The following is a 17,409-nucleotide window of genomic DNA, read 5'->3' as shown; positions in this document are numbered from 1 at the left end:
TTATTTATGTAGTCTTTTTGAAGCTCACAATGTCACAGCACAGATTTCTCTACAGGCATTGATCTGATTACAATAACGTCTTATGGTACGTGTCCATTGTCAGCCTCATTTCAACGCTTCCTATTCTTTTCAATATGAACAACCGTGCATGATGGTAGCGTTGCAGGGACTTTGGAGAAGTGGCGCGTGGAGTAGCCCGCTCCTCATTTGCATGAAGTTGAATCCAAGCAACTTTATGCAAAGGAGGATTGACCGGCTCGGCTCGACGCCTCTCAAAAGCGGAGAAATTATCTTTTAAACTAACTGTTGTCATTCTGAAGTGAAGACAGATTCAGCAAATGCATAGCCTGTTTCCTGCATAAATGTTTTCAGAAACACATTTTGGTGAACTATTTTTGTAAAAAAAATTAGAGATCATGTTTTAAACGAGCCGCCATTAGGGTCTGTTTTTTGTAATCTGGGAGCCGACAGACCCGTGAGACACGGCTGCAGGAAGGTGTGGACGGTTTTCTTTGCCGGTCAGTGGTCAGTGAAGAGAAACTGGTGGCGAGCCCACTAGCGTGCAAGGCCTGGAAGCGGGGCGATCCCTTCCGTGAAAACAACGCGTACATGGACATGTATCTGTTAGAGTTGGCAGTGTTGTTGCCTTGAGAATAGGAGGATTGTCCGGTTTGTTTGGGGTAGTGTGAAAGCTCATCCAAACTCTGGTGCGGATCAAAATAACAAACTCTGGTCCGCTTGTAAACGGGGATCTCTGTTCGCTTCCAAGTGAACTAGAGTTCCGTTCACTTTAGGTGAGAACGTGATTCAACCCAAAAACAGGAAGAACACCAAAAGTAGAGATGCAAAATGACTACAAAGAGAATCACAATGTACACAAAGCACTCAAAAGGATTGCAAAGAGAGCCAAATGGACTATAAGAAGATGCAAAAAGACTTCAAAACGATACAAAACGACTACAAAGAGATGTACGGTTGGAGTCTTTCCACATGTCTGGGTCCAGGAGCCCATTTTCCATGGCGGTAGGCTATTTGAAGTTACAAAGAGCAGCTGTTAATTGATATAATTTAATTTGAGAACATTTAAAGTTGTTTATTTGGCATTCATTCATAAAGCATGTCATTATTAATAATGTACAGTTTATTCTTGCCATGAGCCACTGCTATAAATCTGAGTCGTAACACATTTTTATTCATTTCACAAATGTGCCCCACGTCTTTAAAACTGGGCTCCATACTGCATCGCCCATTCAAAAGTTTTTAAGTCTGCCGCTGCACAGGAGCTCACATGTCTGCCACTGGGAATAGAAAACCTAATCCCCACAATAGCAAGATAAATGCCCAAACTTTATGAAAAATGTGCCGCTGCCAACAATACTGCTGGCAAGTTGACTAGCCTTGGTTATTGATATGCTGTAAGGAGAGCAGAGCTCCAGCGGTATTTAAAATGAATACTAATCAGCACACTGAGAGACAGCTCAGCAAGCCCTAATGGTGGCTAGGTACAGGCGATATGAAGAAGGATCGCCCTCCACTTCAAACAGCCACCAAAACACCAGCTGCATTTTACATGCTTCATTTTTGCAAAATCTGATTTGTGGAACACACTGGAATACACAATATGGGCTGGTTGACTAATAGAAGAGACTAAAATCCAGAGGACACACGTGCACACACGCACGCACACACGCACGCACACGCGCACACACACACACACACACACACACACACACACACACACACACACACACACACACACACACACACACACACACACACACACACACACACACACAGTATCATTTCACAAGAGAGTAAAGCTGAGATAGAATCCAATCAGCAGCCTTGAGTCCCACACACGCTGTCAGCTGAGATTGTTCCATGGACACATATTCATCTACATTTTTGGTTAACACTGGTATTGTTTATGTTGTAATTACAGTAGCGTAACGGGTTAAAAAAAAAAACTTTAAATCAGTCAGTTTTGCTATCTGCAGAGCTGTCCAAAATACATGAAACAAAGCATAAACATTAATTAGCAATTCTCCAGCAGTGCTGGAGGAGGATGGAAATCAAAACAAAAGCAGTCATTTAGAAGTGAAAGAGAGAAAATTAAGTCACACGCCAGGAGGAGGCTGCCTACAAGATAGAAGACCACACCGAAGCAAAACTAATTTGGACTGAAGCTGTCTCGACTTGTGTTTTGAAGCAGAGTTTGAACAACAGGCCTCCTTGAGAACAACCAAACAGCTCAGTACAATCTGTCCACATTTCTCCCACTTGGAACGTGATCATCAGCAAGCCGGCACTTTTTTTGTTTCCTTTTTTTATCCATTGCACGCAGTGGTATACAGGGTTCAAATGAAATCACATTGTGCCACTGATTGCGATAAGTCATACATTTTCCATTAACCAACTGATGGGCAATGTTGCTGCTGCCTGGCTCACACACTGTTTAATACCTTTTCTTCTGGCATTGCTTGAAGCATTCAGCTTGTGTGGGGTGGTCATGAATGTTTTACAGGGTGAACAACCCTTTCTACTTCAGTGTTCAAACCTCTCTTGATGGTTTTTCAAACGTATTCCCACCGGACGTTATCAGCCGAGCCTATAAAACAAAGGATGAAAAGCCGTATCCCCGCCCCAAAAAATAAATAAAATAACTCCGGTATTTTTTAACCTTTTAAAAACACTTTTCGTCACCAAACTACACTAGAAAAACTATAGTTCTTGTCACCGAAGTTGGCACATATACAATGCTCTGCTGTTTCTTTAGTGGCTTCACTTCAAACCCAAACATCATCTCATTAAAATCCCAGTTCAAAGTTACACACCCAACATCTGTTACATTCCAAGTCAGAAAGGAAAAACATGTTGTTCTCTCTTACTCAGCCCTGATAAATAACATCCCCAACACCTGAATGCTGAGAGGAATCAGGTTAGTAAGGGTAATGACTGACAAAGACAAAACCGCAGCTGCATGCATAAATAATAATCAATGCGCTGGCTGGCATTCCAGGTAGGCTCTGCTCCTCAGAAAGGGTTGACAACAGCTCCTTTGTCTTTCGTGTGGCCAAGTGTGTGTTCATAACAAAACAAACAGATCATTCTTAAACGGGTAAAAAATATCACACAGCTCAAATCTTCACCACTTCCACTGACAGACAGCACACCACACTAGCCACAAGAAGAAAGTCAGCAGACAACTCCTTGAGGCGCGGCTGCTAACAGATGTCAGGAGAGTCTGAAGTGGAAAGTGATGTTTGCAGCAGATGTGGCTGAAATATAACAATAACCTGCTACTTGTGAAGTAAAATGATAGATTGTTCAATGACAATGAATCTTAAAACCAATCTGTGACTATCCCTTAGTTAGGCTATGACACATCTTCATGTGATTGTGTAATACTGTAATAATAACTGAATGTCGTAATTTCAAAGGGAAAAAAACTTCAAATCCCGTTTTTTAATTTAAAATGTATGATGCATTATTAGAATGAATCACACCATTGATATCACGTACACATGTTGTGTATCTTATGATGTATAAAATGACAAATTGTAAGGAACTAGATATCTCAAACAGAAACTAAAAATGTAACAAAAAAATAAACCACAAAATAACAACTTTTGCATGATTCACACAAATAACTGTCATATGGCCATCATAGAGTATATCATGTTTATTTGTAACTTTAGTCAAAATAAAACGTCAAATTAAGAGTGAAAAAAGTCCAAATTTAGATTTTAAAAGTAACTACTGTAGTAATTCAATTTTATTTATATTATCAATTCATAACAGGAGTTATCTCAAGACACTTTACAGATATAATATTGTATATAATTTACAGAGACCCAACAATTCCAGATATTAAGGAAGATATCATTATTTGACTATCTTGTAAAACCAACTATGTAGGTATTTCTCTCTCCTCTGAACCTCAAATGGATTTAAACTTCATTAAACGTTCAGAGCGTGTTATCAAATCTAATAACATGCTTAGTGGAGTCTCCAACCACCGTTTGACAGTTTTGGTCACAAACAATTAACGTCAGAAAGGACCCGAGTGTTTGGAACAACAAATGGCTACGTAGCTCTTTTAAGGCTGTGAACATGCTGCCAAGTGAATTAAAGCGGTGTGTGAGAGAGCTGGGAAGGATGACGGATAAGAAAACAGAACAGGCGGTGAGTAGCGGTGGAAGAAATCAGCAGAGCCAGTGACAGCGGCTTGTTGCAGGTTGAAACAAAAACTACTAATGACGAAAAGAGCATGATTGATCAGCGGCGTGACGACGCCAGGTCCCACCGACTGCTTTATTGACTTAAATTTGCGAGATTTCTCTAAGCTTCTTAACTGTAATGAATTACTGCTTCTCTTTGTTTTCTATGACAGTAAACTGAATATCTTGTTAGTCACACAAATTAATCAATCTGAAGACTTCATCTTGGGTTCTGGGAAAATGTGAAGGGCACTTTTCGGAATCTTTTAATTTAGATCTTAAAGCAAAAACGGGGATTTAATCAACAGATTTTGAGAATGAAAGGAACCATTTTTTGCAGATTTAGCCATGCACTAATACATGTATAGGAGAAACATAAAGCTACTCAAAAAATAAACGTTGATTACAGAAGTACAAGTCTATATCTCAGTTCCTGCCAAAGATTCTGCCGGATGTCCGTCCCCTTTAGCGTTCATTGTGTTGTCATTTTAAACTCTGGAGGATGTATGAGGACTCTGGTTAACTTTCTCTCAGATCTCTGCAGGGTGAATCCAGACAGCTAGCTAGACTACCTGTCCAATCTGAGTTTTCTGTTGACTGACTAAATCAACTTTTGAACGTACACCTTCCACCAAAACAAGTTTCTTGGGTGGCTCCGCTCAGCGCTTAGCGCCACCCAAGATGATTGTGATTGGTTTAAAGAAATGCCAATAAACCCGTTTTGTTTTTTCCGGACCCTCCTCTGCAGCGCCATAGAGGAAGGTCTGGCAATGCAAGCCCTACAAAAGTACTTCAATGGGCATGAGATACAAACAATAGCGCTACTTGTGGCCAGAAACTCAAAAGGAGCCTTTAATGGTCGCATGTCAACAGCTGCCCAGTTTGTAATTTAACTCCTGTCTCACTGATATTACCTTTTAAGGCCTTTACACATCAGCAACCTGACAAATAAACTAATTGCTCACCTGCAAATATTTTAGATCAAAACTATTTTTATTGGCAGGTAAACAGTCACGCAGTGTATATGTCTAGGGATTTTATTTTGAAGGGTAAGAATAGAAAGAGGGAATTGAAAGTTTGCTGACTTGGTTCAGACAAAAAGACACTGTGGGGGCGTAAAGTGGTTGATGTCGTTGCACTGCAGTTACTGTTGTTATTTTAGAGAAACGTGTCTGTGAACCTTTGTCAGTAGTAGTTACCATGTCCAGTTTTTATATATTTATACATAATGGCAATAAGTGCTGTAGTGGTGGAGTGTTTCTATTCTTCAGATCTACTCACTGTTGCCACCCGACCGGTTGAGGCGGTGCATAGCAGCGTTCTCCGGTTCCCGGTAAGGATACTTCAGTGTGGTGTCCAGACTCCTAAAACCTTCTCTTAAGGAGTGGTGTTTGTAGTACTCAATCAGCTCCTGGCCACACACACACACACACACACACACACACACACAAACATAAGCAACCTAATAGATATGCAGCAATTTCTCTTTGTTTTCAACTGTCTCACATCATGTCATATTTTATTAGAAATCAGTATGTAAAACCAGATATACTATCCATGTTTGTTTTTTACGTCTTATGACAAACATCTGTTGTATTTACATTTGTCAAATCATGACGACGTTGCTGGAAAACTGAATCTTATTATTGACACAGTAGTGAAATAGCAACAAAAAAATAGTACATAAAACTACATAAAAGAAATGATGTGGTGCATTATAATATGTTATGAAAGCTGACTATGAGTTTTTGACTTACATAACAAACACCATATTGGACAGAACTTTTGATGAAGTTTTCTGACTCAAACTTGTAAACAAAATATATTTGTTTTTATAAAATATAAAACACACATATCTGTAATTAGCAAATCTTCAGCACAGAAAGTACAGTGCTTGCCATGAATAAAACTGGTGAACCTTTCCAATATGCACTGGACTTATCAATAATGCTGGGGCCCTCAGGACAGTATAAACATGCCTCTAATCATGGCTATTTTTGTGCTCATGGCTAACATAAAATTCAGGTTTTGACACTTCATTAAGCAAATATGATGATTTATTTATGAATTGGAGTGGCGGTATTAAAAAAGAAAAAAGAGAGAGGCTTAAAAGACTCACAAATATGCTCCTGAACTTCTTGTTCTCTGCAATGTAAAAGCAGCCCTCCTTGGTCAGGATCTTTATGTGCTTCACATCGCTGTTGTACCTGTGGGCCATTGAATAAGTTATGAGTCTAATTTCGGTCTCTGATCACCACCATCGATCGGTGGTCGGCCCCCTGGCCCCTGTGGAGAGCACGGCCATTGCTGTAATGCATAGGGTCCCAAAGGTTTGTGACATCTGAATGATGGGTGGCCAGGAGAAAATGTGCACACATACTTGTGTTGGCATTAACAGGGCGGCTCATGGGACTCTGAGGCTGGAGGAGTAAAAGCTGCAGTTAGGGTGTGCAGAAACCTAGGATGTTGGTCATCCTCTGTGATGCTTTTTTTTTTTTGTGATGATTCAATCAGTCAGCTGGTTCTTGTCCTATTTTTTTATGTAACTATTGCATGCAATTATTCTGATAGCTTGCCATTTTGTAGGAAAACTGACAGCCAGGTGAACTTTGGTAGAGTATATATGTTGCTTTTAGCCCTTTCATTCTCAGTGTCCCATGTTTGGGGTAATGTCTTCTTTAATGTTTTGCCACGAACGGGCAATAAAGTTGGAGATTTTCAAATTCACCAGACCAAGCTCAATCTTTTAAGATTGAATATTAGTCTGTTCCGCTCTGTATTTTCTATAGCGCAAGAGGCTTGATCAACGGGCATAGTTCAAATGACTGACCGGCTGGGTTTACCCAGTCTAGCTTCAGTCCTTAATCGTTAAACTCTGTCATGGTATCAACTGCTTTTTTAAAGAGGTATTCACAAACGAACCTGTGGAGAACGTAATCAAATGTACTGCATGTTCATAAATAAATAGAACAAAAGTCCTGATCCAAAAAGGGACCAGACGACCCGATTCAAAAAATTATGATCGACCGGTTGAAAAAACAGGCAGCAGTCTGTTAGCTTAGTTTAGCGAAATGGCTGGGAAATCAGTCTACCAACATGTTTAAAGCTCAGTAATTACAAGTATTGTTTATTTGAACCATCTAAAAGCAAAAATGCAATTTTTTTTACACTTTGGACAGAGTGAAGCTAGCTCTTCCTCCTGTTTCCAGTCTTTGTGCTAGGGTAAACCAACTGTCTCCTGGCTTTGTATTTAGTGAAAAGTCATTAGAGCGTATTTTTATTGTTTTCTTGAACTAAAAAGCACAACATTAAACAATTTGAAATGCAACACACTATAGGTAATAATATCTAAAACTAGTTATCAATGTTAAAAGTAGACTTGTAATGACGTTAAAATATTTAATTTCAAGATTTTCAAATGTAGAAATTGTAAGGCTTTTTTTATTTTATTTTTTTTAGAAATTTAAAGAGACAGATATAATCTCTACTCTGTAACCCTAAGGTTCCGATATATGCTTTAAGTTCTCATTACCAAGGTTACCATGGCAGTGTGGTTCTAATTATAAACTACTGCGATCATTTTTGTGGGGTTTTGAGGTTAAATCCATAGCTTAATCCATATTGTTACGTGTGGTTTGACTGAGACCCTGCTCCATGGTTAACCTCTAGTTTGGTCAGTTTCACACACATCGCTGGGGTAAACCACAGTCTCAAAGCACATCATCCTGCAAGGGAACTAATAAGTCTGTCTGTCAAATGGTGTTGTATAGCTGGGAGTTACAGCTGGTCAATACTGTGGTTTGGCTAAAGGCATCTGATGAATCTAGCAGACAGAGCAGCCGCAGACACACAGAAAAACTGTCAAGGTAAAGAGAAATTATAACACATGATGATTGTTGATAGCCAGACCTAAGACAAGTCCATAATGAATCATTACTCAATAAATGTGTATTTTTGTTGTTACATTAAATCATTACACACCGATATAACATTTAAAGAGCACCCCTATTTGGAGTAGAAATATTTCATGAATCAAAATGATTGATAATTTAATTTAAATTTTAGAATTTTTTAGAAACCTATACTAAATTTCTAGCTGTAATCAGAGGTGGTGTTGACACTGACACTGGTATATGAGGTTTGCGAACGCTTTGGTAGGAATGTCATACTTACTTAATACTGATGGCGTACTCTGTGTACTCTCTGCTGCGGTGGCGGACCAGGTAGGTGCTGTTGACCCGGTTGACGAGTTCTGCCTCTGCCTGGAGCCTCTCCATGGGCCCTGCAAACCTACAACACGACAGCCAAGAAGGAAAGAAGCTGTTGATTACAGTGGGTTGTTTGTCACAATCTGTGTGGTGGCTGTTTTAAAGGAGAATTATGCAGTTTTTTTCTTGTTTAATTTACCTTAATTGAATAGCTTTGGAGTGGTTGGAATGGTTTTATGATTTTTTTTTTTTAGTTAAATGGTGGTTGTCCAACCCTTGTACCACCCTTGCAACTTTCGTCCGGCAAGTCGCCGGACTCAGCGTCAGGAAGTATCGCGTGATATCTGGTCTCGCAATGTAACGAATTGCTTCACGGCACTGCTCACATACAACCAATTTAGTTACCGGTTAACAAAGTAGCGATGGAGTTTTTCACACTATTGTCATGGCTGAGCCGGCAAAAAAGAAGCAGAAAGCTAGGAAAGCATTGTCGGAGGAACAGAGAAAGAGGAAACGGCAGACTGACCGAGCGAGGAGTCAGACACAAGTAAACATAGGAGCTGCCAAATATCTATTCTGACCCTGTAGGGGGAGGGGGGCTCTATAGAGAAACCTGCAAGCAAAAAGCAAGAAATGGGCAAAACTGCATAGTGCCTCTTTAATTTGCTTACACGTCTGGGTCAGGGCAAATTGCTTTGATGTGATGGTGAAATAAAAAAGACTTGTTACTTATGATCATTTAGCTGTTTTTTGTGATCTGAACTTCCGTTCATGTGGGATGAATTGACATCTGTACTTGCTGTTTTGTTCTAACCAACAGAACTCAGTGATGTTTTTCGGCACGAGTGAAGACTTTTCTGTGAATACATTCCAACAGCTGTTCTGTGAACATACCATGCTTGAGAGGAGTAATCGACGGGCTTCGGGACCTGGAACAAAGAGCAAATAAAATTGTGTTCTTGTTATTTTTATAAAGCTTGCACTCATCCAACCTCAATACACCACTACAGTAAAAAGTGTTTGGCTCTAGTTCTTCAGTGACTGTTTCCAAGCTGATGTTTACCCATTTATAAACCAGGTGCTTTTACAGCATACAGCCCCAATTAAAACGGCTAAATGCTCTTCTTATCTTTACACCAGTGTAGACATTGCGATAATAGTTTGTTATCTACGGGACGGCTCATATTCCTGGAGCTGCAGGACATAGTGTGAATTTAATTTCATCAAATGGAACATGACAATCCAGTGGTGGGGAGATTCATACAAAGAAGAAACAAAAAACAAGCAATTGATACAAGTCAGTGAAAACGATACACACCATTTTTCCTCCCTCTCAGCTTTTCAGAGTAGTTTGCACAATATAAATTATTGCTTGGTCCATATATTCCCTAACCATATATATGGCCCTATGCTTTATGAGCAAGCTGGCACAATGTGGATGAGTGTGTGTGTGCTCCTTATAAGATATTGTTTTATTTTCTTTGTTTGTTATTGATAAAGTGAATTAGACAGTAAACCACTGGACGTTCCTTGTGCTCAGAACATAAAAAACCAATGGGCTTGTTTTCTTCTCATGCCAGGTAACATACCCTACTTCCCCTCACAAATCCCTAACCATCCTCACATCACTGGACTGCTAGTAAATACACGTAGTGAAACACAAGCTGCTACGACAGGCCCTTATGTAGCAGAGGACTACAAGGAAAGGCTGCTTACACATGGGCAAGGCTTCACAGCGTCACTTGGAAAGAAGCCAACCTCCTTCGTCGTCAGGATTTTGCCCTGAAACCACAGAGAGATAATTGTGTTATGTACATGTGGCTGACTCTGTCTCCATTATTCAGAAACAATTAGCTTGCAACACAGAGCAGGGTAAATGTACAGCCCTAGTTAACTATTGTTGAAATAATAGCTTGCAGGAAGAAGGAAAGAGGAAGAGTTCCTTATTCCTCCCATGGTGATGGCTCTTTAAGCTCACTGCCTTAATTTATCAACACTGGGGAGACTCAGTTGGTAATAAATCGGGAGGCCTAAGGGCAGTTATCTGTTGGTTGGTTGGTGAAGCTGTTTTTGTTCTGTTTTGTTCTGCACTGACAAAATATTTGGGCCAATAATCTAGTCATAGAGTCCAGAAAAGAAATTAAGGCTCAACATGATTCAGATTAAGAGCTTTGTGCAGATGCATACTGCCGTTACAGTGAAAAAGAGTAAATACTCAGGATCATGCAGCCAAGTATCACTTATGATACGTTGTCCTGTTAAGCTTAATCCCCTACAATGTATTTTAGGTCTTTATGTTGTCAGAGCTGAAAAGATACAACAGAATAATAAAGAAAATATTCTATGGTATTGTGCATGCTTATCAATTCCACAACGTTGGCAATGTCAAACCATCTGATTTAAATTGGCTACATAGTGTCTTACACCTTCTCCCATTGGAAAGGCTCACACATATTCTCCAAGGAGACACAAGTGTTTTTTTCTCCGTATGGAGCCCTATTATAGAAGTTCTTGGAAAAGAATATGCTGATATTAAAAGGTCTTTCAACTCTTGGAAAAGCAACAAAGTCAACAGGTAAAATCACACTGTTATTGTAGTTTTAAATTGGAAGATGATAACATATGTTTGTGTTGTTCCCCCTTTTTTCTTCTTTTTTTTTGCTTTTGTTGTTACTTGTCTGTCAGTCTGATTGTATGGTTAGCCATTGTCTGAGTTAAGTTGCTTTGTTACGTACCATAGTTTATTCATTTATTTTAAATGTAACACCGGGTGTGTAACCTAAAATTGAAATATATAAAATGAAATGATTGAAAGAAAAGAACCTGCAGCATGCATGCAGGGTTTGTCTATATACTCCGAGTACATTTGCCACCGTCACATCTTCACTCCACAGTCCATAAAAGTCCATAATCACTTTTCCTACACAATACCTAATTTCCGCCATTTTACTGTCCATCCATCCATCTTCATCCGCTTATCCGATATCGGGTCGCGGGGGCCATTTTACTGTATATGTCCAAATTTGAATGCTATGCAAACATATCACTTTCCTAGATTTATAAATAAGCTTTGTGTAAAATGCTAGTTTTTGAGTCCTGTCTTGTCCAGTTGTGCAAATCCTGCCACCCCACACTTATAAAGCTCAGCCGTTACCTTCAATTTAGCTATCTCTAAATCCGTTTCTGTTTAATGATTAGCCCTGTTAACTGGATGTATTATGAGAAACCAGTCTGACTTGCTGCCAATTTGTCCCAATTATTGTAATTGTTATATTTGTAAATTTTAATGCATATTTATTCACATTTGTACTTCTCTTCCATCATCAACTGTCAACTATTGCAGTTTAAGGCCGAATGAGGGCTTATATTTTGCATGTTGACTTTCTATGTAGCCAATTGGCATTAAGTACAAAGCTTTTTTTTCTAAATATGGAGAGAAATGTTAATGTATTACATGATGATTTTGAAGTTTAAAGTGCTCGTATTATGCTTTTTGGCTTTTTCCTTTGTACCCACTGCTCATTCTGTAGTTAAAACAGAGAGCTCAACACACAGGGTGAAAAAGGAGCTGCAGCAATGTGCAGTACAACAAATACATGGTGTTTCTTGAAAATTAAACCAAGTAAACTGATATAATCTCTAAATACAATTTATGAACCTGTAATTGAGCATAATATGGATACTTTAAAGGATTCAATGGGTTAAATGAGGGGTCCAAGAACACCCATATTTTGCACTCTGGAAACAAGTATCATATCACAGGGAATAGTAAATGACGAACTGAGGTGGATGTTTTATAGACACAGCCATAATCTGAGAAGCACAAGTGGCAAACTACCAGTTAAACCCATTGTGATGGTTTTGTGGTCGTCGCCTGTCACATCGCTGCTACCTCAGGACATTTTATTTTATCAGTCCTTGTGGAAAGCCTTGCTTTCTGCTGCATCCTTGCTAACAGTGTGAGAATGATTATAGCTAACACTGACAGAGTAAACAGATGGTTGCTGTTGAAAGAAATGAAATTACAGTGATCGATTCAATTTTTCCACGCATCCCCCAGAACAGAAATGATTATGGTCTGCTGGCTACGAAAGCGATGGATATTGAATGTTTGCTGACTGTGGGGCTCTAGCTGCCTCCAGTTCAGCTTTTACACTGAGTTAATTGAATTCTTTATCTATTTTATCTGTTTTGTATTAAGTACTATAAGATTTATTGGTTTCCTCATTACATGTCTGTTTTATAATACAATTGTACAGTAATTCATGGCAATGCAACGACTTTTTTAGACCTCTGGTAAAATCCCATTATGATGATGATTCAGCCTCTAAAACACATACAGTAAGTGACTACTACACAACAATGCATCAGATTTTCAAAAAAAAGCTTTTCTCTTTTCTGCCAGTGAAGTTTTAATTACATGTGTTGTCACATTACAGTAATTGTTGTATAAAACAAACTGCGTGGGGGACTTTAACTTCCTCATAAGAAGGGCTCTGCTGTGTGTGTGTGTGTGTGTGTGTGTGTGTGTGTGTGTGTGTGTGTGTGTGTGTGTGTGTGTGGTGTGTAAGTGTTTGTGGGTGTATACATGTTACTAAGAATGAGATTTTTGGGCGCCCAGATAGCTCAGTTGCTAGAGCATGCGCCCATATATATATATAGAGGTTTACTCCTCAACGCAGCGGGCCGGGGTTCGCCTCCGATCTGCGGAGCTTTGCTGCATGTCATTCCCCCTCTCTCTCCGCTTTCATGTCTGTCCTATCAAAATAAAGGCCAAAAATGGCCATAAAGTTTCTTTGAATGAGATTTTCCCATGAAGCTTGTTAGCAAGACAGTCCAAATTACCTGTGCTATTTTTAGCCAGAAATAATGAATGGGTTAGGGATGCTATTTTGACAAGGCACAATCACAGGTATAACCTTTCCAACTTACAGTATGATGTCTACATAAACTTATCTTTAATGATGAGCAAGATGATTAAAGGACATTAGTGCAAAATCTATTTATTAAAAAGTGAACCATGCTGACTTAACCAGATCTGACTTATAAGAGGACGGCAGAACTGACCAACTGATACATCATTCAAACCCTATTACAGAATATAAGGTCAGTGTGAAGGTTAGATGGTCGGAAAGAGGAGGAAAGGAGAGATTTAAGTACAGTAGGTCCACTTTTTTTTTTAGTGTTGTGAAAGATGTGATTACAGATAGTGTGACGTCTGACCTGCCACCAGGGGCTGTGCAGGTCAGCACAGATTAATTCAATGATGTCGCCCGTCTGGATGCTCAGGGCTGGACCAGACGCAGGGCTCGGCACACCAAAGTAGTTCCTGATTACCAGCATCTTGGGCAGACCTGCGAGAGGGATACGGACAGTTAATTCCTGCATTCTGTTTAGGATTCAAACGAATCTGCCTTGTTAATATTCACTGTACCTCAAATATTGTTTTCAACAAAAAACATGTTTCTATTTAAAAAATAGAAGTTAAATAGATAAAGCTTTTTTCCCTATTTACTTTACTGTATAGTATATAATAATGAATTACATGTTCTTACAGTAAGAAGTGGTGCTGATTAGTTTATATGGATCAATTACTTGTATGTTTTACTGTGTATGTTTGTCTACTTTATATGTAATAATTTATTTCTATGGACCATGGGTTTGAAATAAAGTGAATTTAGTTGAACTCCAAGTCTCTATTCATTCACATTCAACATGTGAACCACTGATGTATTATGACAATTTAACCTTTTAAAACGTAGATTTAAGCAGCTTTTGAACAAATATAATAACTCTTAGACATCTTTGGCTTGATCTCTTCAGTCGTGAATGTCTGGCTGCATATGAGACTGTCTATCTGTATGAATATGTCAGCATGTACAGTACTGTATGACCTCAGGTCTAAAAGGGCATGTTTGCCATTCTAAATGTGTGTCTTTGCCCTACTTAACTATTCATGGCCCTATTATAGGTGGTAATGAGAGGGAGTATACTGTTCATGTATACATACGCACACACAAACACACCCGTTGTCAGCATTGTACCGCCTTTGCAAATCAGTTGGACCCATTATCATATTATGGATAAGCAATCGTGCACTCTGGTGCGTGGCAGGTTATCAGGCTCGTAGATAAGAGATAAGCAGGAGTGAGTTTCAGAGGGGATGCTGTTTACTGCTACACCATGAGGAATTCATTTGGAAATTACAACTACAGTCAACTTTTGTTTCTTCAAACTTCTTCTAAACACATTTAGAATAAAGAATTAAAGGTTTTTCAATATACTATGCTTGGTAATGATATTGTCTTGGGAGATGCTTTCCCATCCTTTTAATGGGCTTTTCCTCACCTGCGTTTACCGGTGCAAAGACGAATTGAAGCATACTTCTCCACAGCTAATATATTACAGTATTAGTACTGAGGGTTTGCACTGGCACTCGAAGAGGTGCATTTTAATCAGGCTGAATTTGATTGATGGAATGACCTCAGTCAGTGCTATTTGATTTTGAACAATGGCTAACTTTGATCCCATTATTCACCAAGAAATCACTGAAATTGAATTCTAACATGTCTGTTATGAAGCACCCACCCATGGCAAAGAAATCCCAAGTTCATATCTCATTGTTTGGCGATAGTGTTGTGCAGAGATACTGTACGAGAAAAAGAAATTCGCATGAGAGCATGAAGAAAAGGGTAAAGGCTTAAGGCAAATAATAGAGACGTCGACAACATTGTATTGAAAGCTAAAACATCTATATCTGGCTTGCTTCTCTTTCAGGGACTGTTCCAGCGCTGTAGCACTGAGGCTGGCAGCCTGACATGTGCCAGCCTGCCTGAATAGGACTTCTAAAGACACAGGGCCATGGATAATTGAGTCTTGGGGCCATGAAATGCATTCCTATCCACACAAGGACAAGCCAAGTGTTAGTGCACCTTTGAAAACAGACAAAGCGAGCAGCGTTGGAATATTATGAAACGCCAAAGGCTGGGGCAATCAAATGCCTATTGATTTTAATGCGTCTTCAGTCAGAAATGATTTTCTGCAGCATAATAGATGGAGGGGTGGAAAAATGAGTGTTGAAGCCAGGTTTATGAGCGATTAAAGGCCCTCAGTGTGGTGTGGGCACACACACACACACGACAAAGGATGCTGTATGTTATTCATATTCTATTGGAGAAAGATTGAGCGACAGAAAGCCACAGAAGGAGGGAGGCAGAAATACAATGGCTAAATTTCCTGCATTTACTGTAAACACCAAGTTGCATTCTTTTTTTATGCATTCTATTTTTCTTTTTTTTATTCAACTGTAATGTTTACAAGCCTTATATAGTCATAGATGGAGTATTGGCTGCAATGATAACATCAGTTAATAGCTACAAGGTACACTTGACAATCAATTTGATAGAAGTGAGTATTTTATTGTTCCTGGTTAATTGAGGTTGTTATACTGTATGTGTAGGGTTTGGAATGAAAATAAAAGTAAAATTAATTAATTGTGTAAACAGACTATAAATATTAAGGGTTAAAGGACTTATATGTCAACAGGATTTGGAAAAACATTCCAATTCCATGCTTTCATCTTCAGTAGACTTGACTACTGTAACGGGGTCTTTACAGGTCTCCCTAAACAATCAATCAGGCAGTAACAGCTGATTCAGAACGCTGCTGCTCGGGTCCTCACTAAGACCAGGAGACTGGATCACATCACTCCAGGGCTGAAGTCCTTACACTGGCTTCCTGTGTCTCAAAGAATTGATTTCAAAATACTTTTGCTGGTTTATAAATCACTAAACGGTTTAGGGCAAAAATACATTTCTGATGTGCTACTACATTATGACCCCCCCAGACCTCTCAGGTCATCTGGGACAGGTCTGCTTTCTGTCCTCAGTCGGTTTCTATTCTCCACATATCTGGAACAAACTCCCAGAGAACTGGAGGTCCGCCCCAACACTCAGCTCTTTTAAATCAAGGCTGAAGACCTTTCTTTTTGATGTTGCTTTTCTTTAAATGATTGTTGATTTCTTTAATGTTTAATTTCTTATACTGCACTGTAACTTTTAGTTTCTTGTTTTATCTGTTTTTATGTTTTTTTATTGTTTTTATGTAAAGCACTTTGAATGGCCCTGTTGCTGAGATGTGCTATACAAAGAAAGCTGCCTTGCCTTGCCTCACAGAATCTAAAGTACCACAATAGCAATCATAATGTAACATATAGGTGTATGGTTAAAACTAAATGTATATTAATATATTTTCCTTCACATGTGAGAGGCAGGATACGGATTACTAGAAATTGAATATCTATGTGTTTTGGACCATTGTTCAGACAAAATAAGCGATGTAAAGAAGTCACGTGTCTCTTTGAATTTGGGAGAAGCATTTTTCAATATCTTCTAACATTTTTAAAACTTATCCATTATTTGCATAAGTGTTAGTGCAGCCCTAAAAGGTCTCTCACCATCTGAACTCACGTTAGAAATACACAGTTTTACTGTACAGGAAACTCAAGAGTTGCTACTGTGAAACCTTTATGCAACTGGAAGTCGTATGTACACAACATTCAGTCAATATTAAGAATAATACAGTTTTAAACTGTGGAATAAATGTATTAAATATGAAGATTACAATTAATAATACTGGAATATTCAATCACTGAAGAGTTTGAAGAGTCAACTGTGTTTTTGTGTGTAGGTATGTGTATATACAGTATATGTATATAGTGTATATGTGTATATGTATGGGCACCATCACACTAGCCTACTTTATTTCTTTTTTCTCAATCTATCCCTTCTTTTATACCTTCTTTTTTATTTTTCCTCATTAAAAATATTAACATATAGGATTGCAAGCAAATGTAAATGCACTTCTTAACATTCTTTACTCTTGCAATAAATGAAAAAAAAATCCAATATCTTAAAGTAAAATTGTCATAATTATAACATGAAGCCAATTAGATAGTTGGGTTAAGTGAGAACCATCTAGAA

General features: G+C 38.7%; 1 protein-coding gene across 2 annotated transcripts in view; it reads right to left on the bottom strand.

The window, feature by feature from the left end:
* LOC116672078 (guanine nucleotide exchange factor VAV3) overlaps positions 1-17,409 on the bottom strand; it is a 109,719-nt gene that overhangs the window by 9,608 nt on the left and 82,702 nt on the right. For both annotated transcript variants that reach the window (XM_032503669.1, XM_032503670.1), the window contains exons 20-25: positions 13,652-13,782; positions 10,145-10,210; positions 9,323-9,357; positions 8,394-8,510; positions 6,340-6,427; positions 5,502-5,631 (exon numbers count right to left, since the gene is read on the bottom strand). In XM_032503669.1, the coding sequence (XP_032359560.1) occupies positions 5,502-5,631; positions 6,340-6,427; positions 8,394-8,510; positions 9,323-9,357; positions 10,145-10,210; positions 13,652-13,782 (567 nt within the window). The remainder of the gene's footprint in view (positions 1-5,501; positions 5,632-6,339; positions 6,428-8,393; positions 8,511-9,322; positions 9,358-10,144; positions 10,211-13,651; positions 13,783-17,409) is intronic.

The sequence above is a fragment of the Etheostoma spectabile genome, chromosome 22, assembly GCF_008692095.1.
Source record: "Etheostoma spectabile isolate EspeVRDwgs_2016 chromosome 22, UIUC_Espe_1.0, whole genome shotgun sequence".
NCBI classification, from domain to species: Eukaryota; Metazoa; Chordata; class Actinopteri; order Perciformes; family Percidae; genus Etheostoma; species Etheostoma spectabile.
The sequence above is the reverse complement of the archived record's forward strand: the minus strand, read 5'-3'. Positions and strand labels throughout refer to the sequence as shown.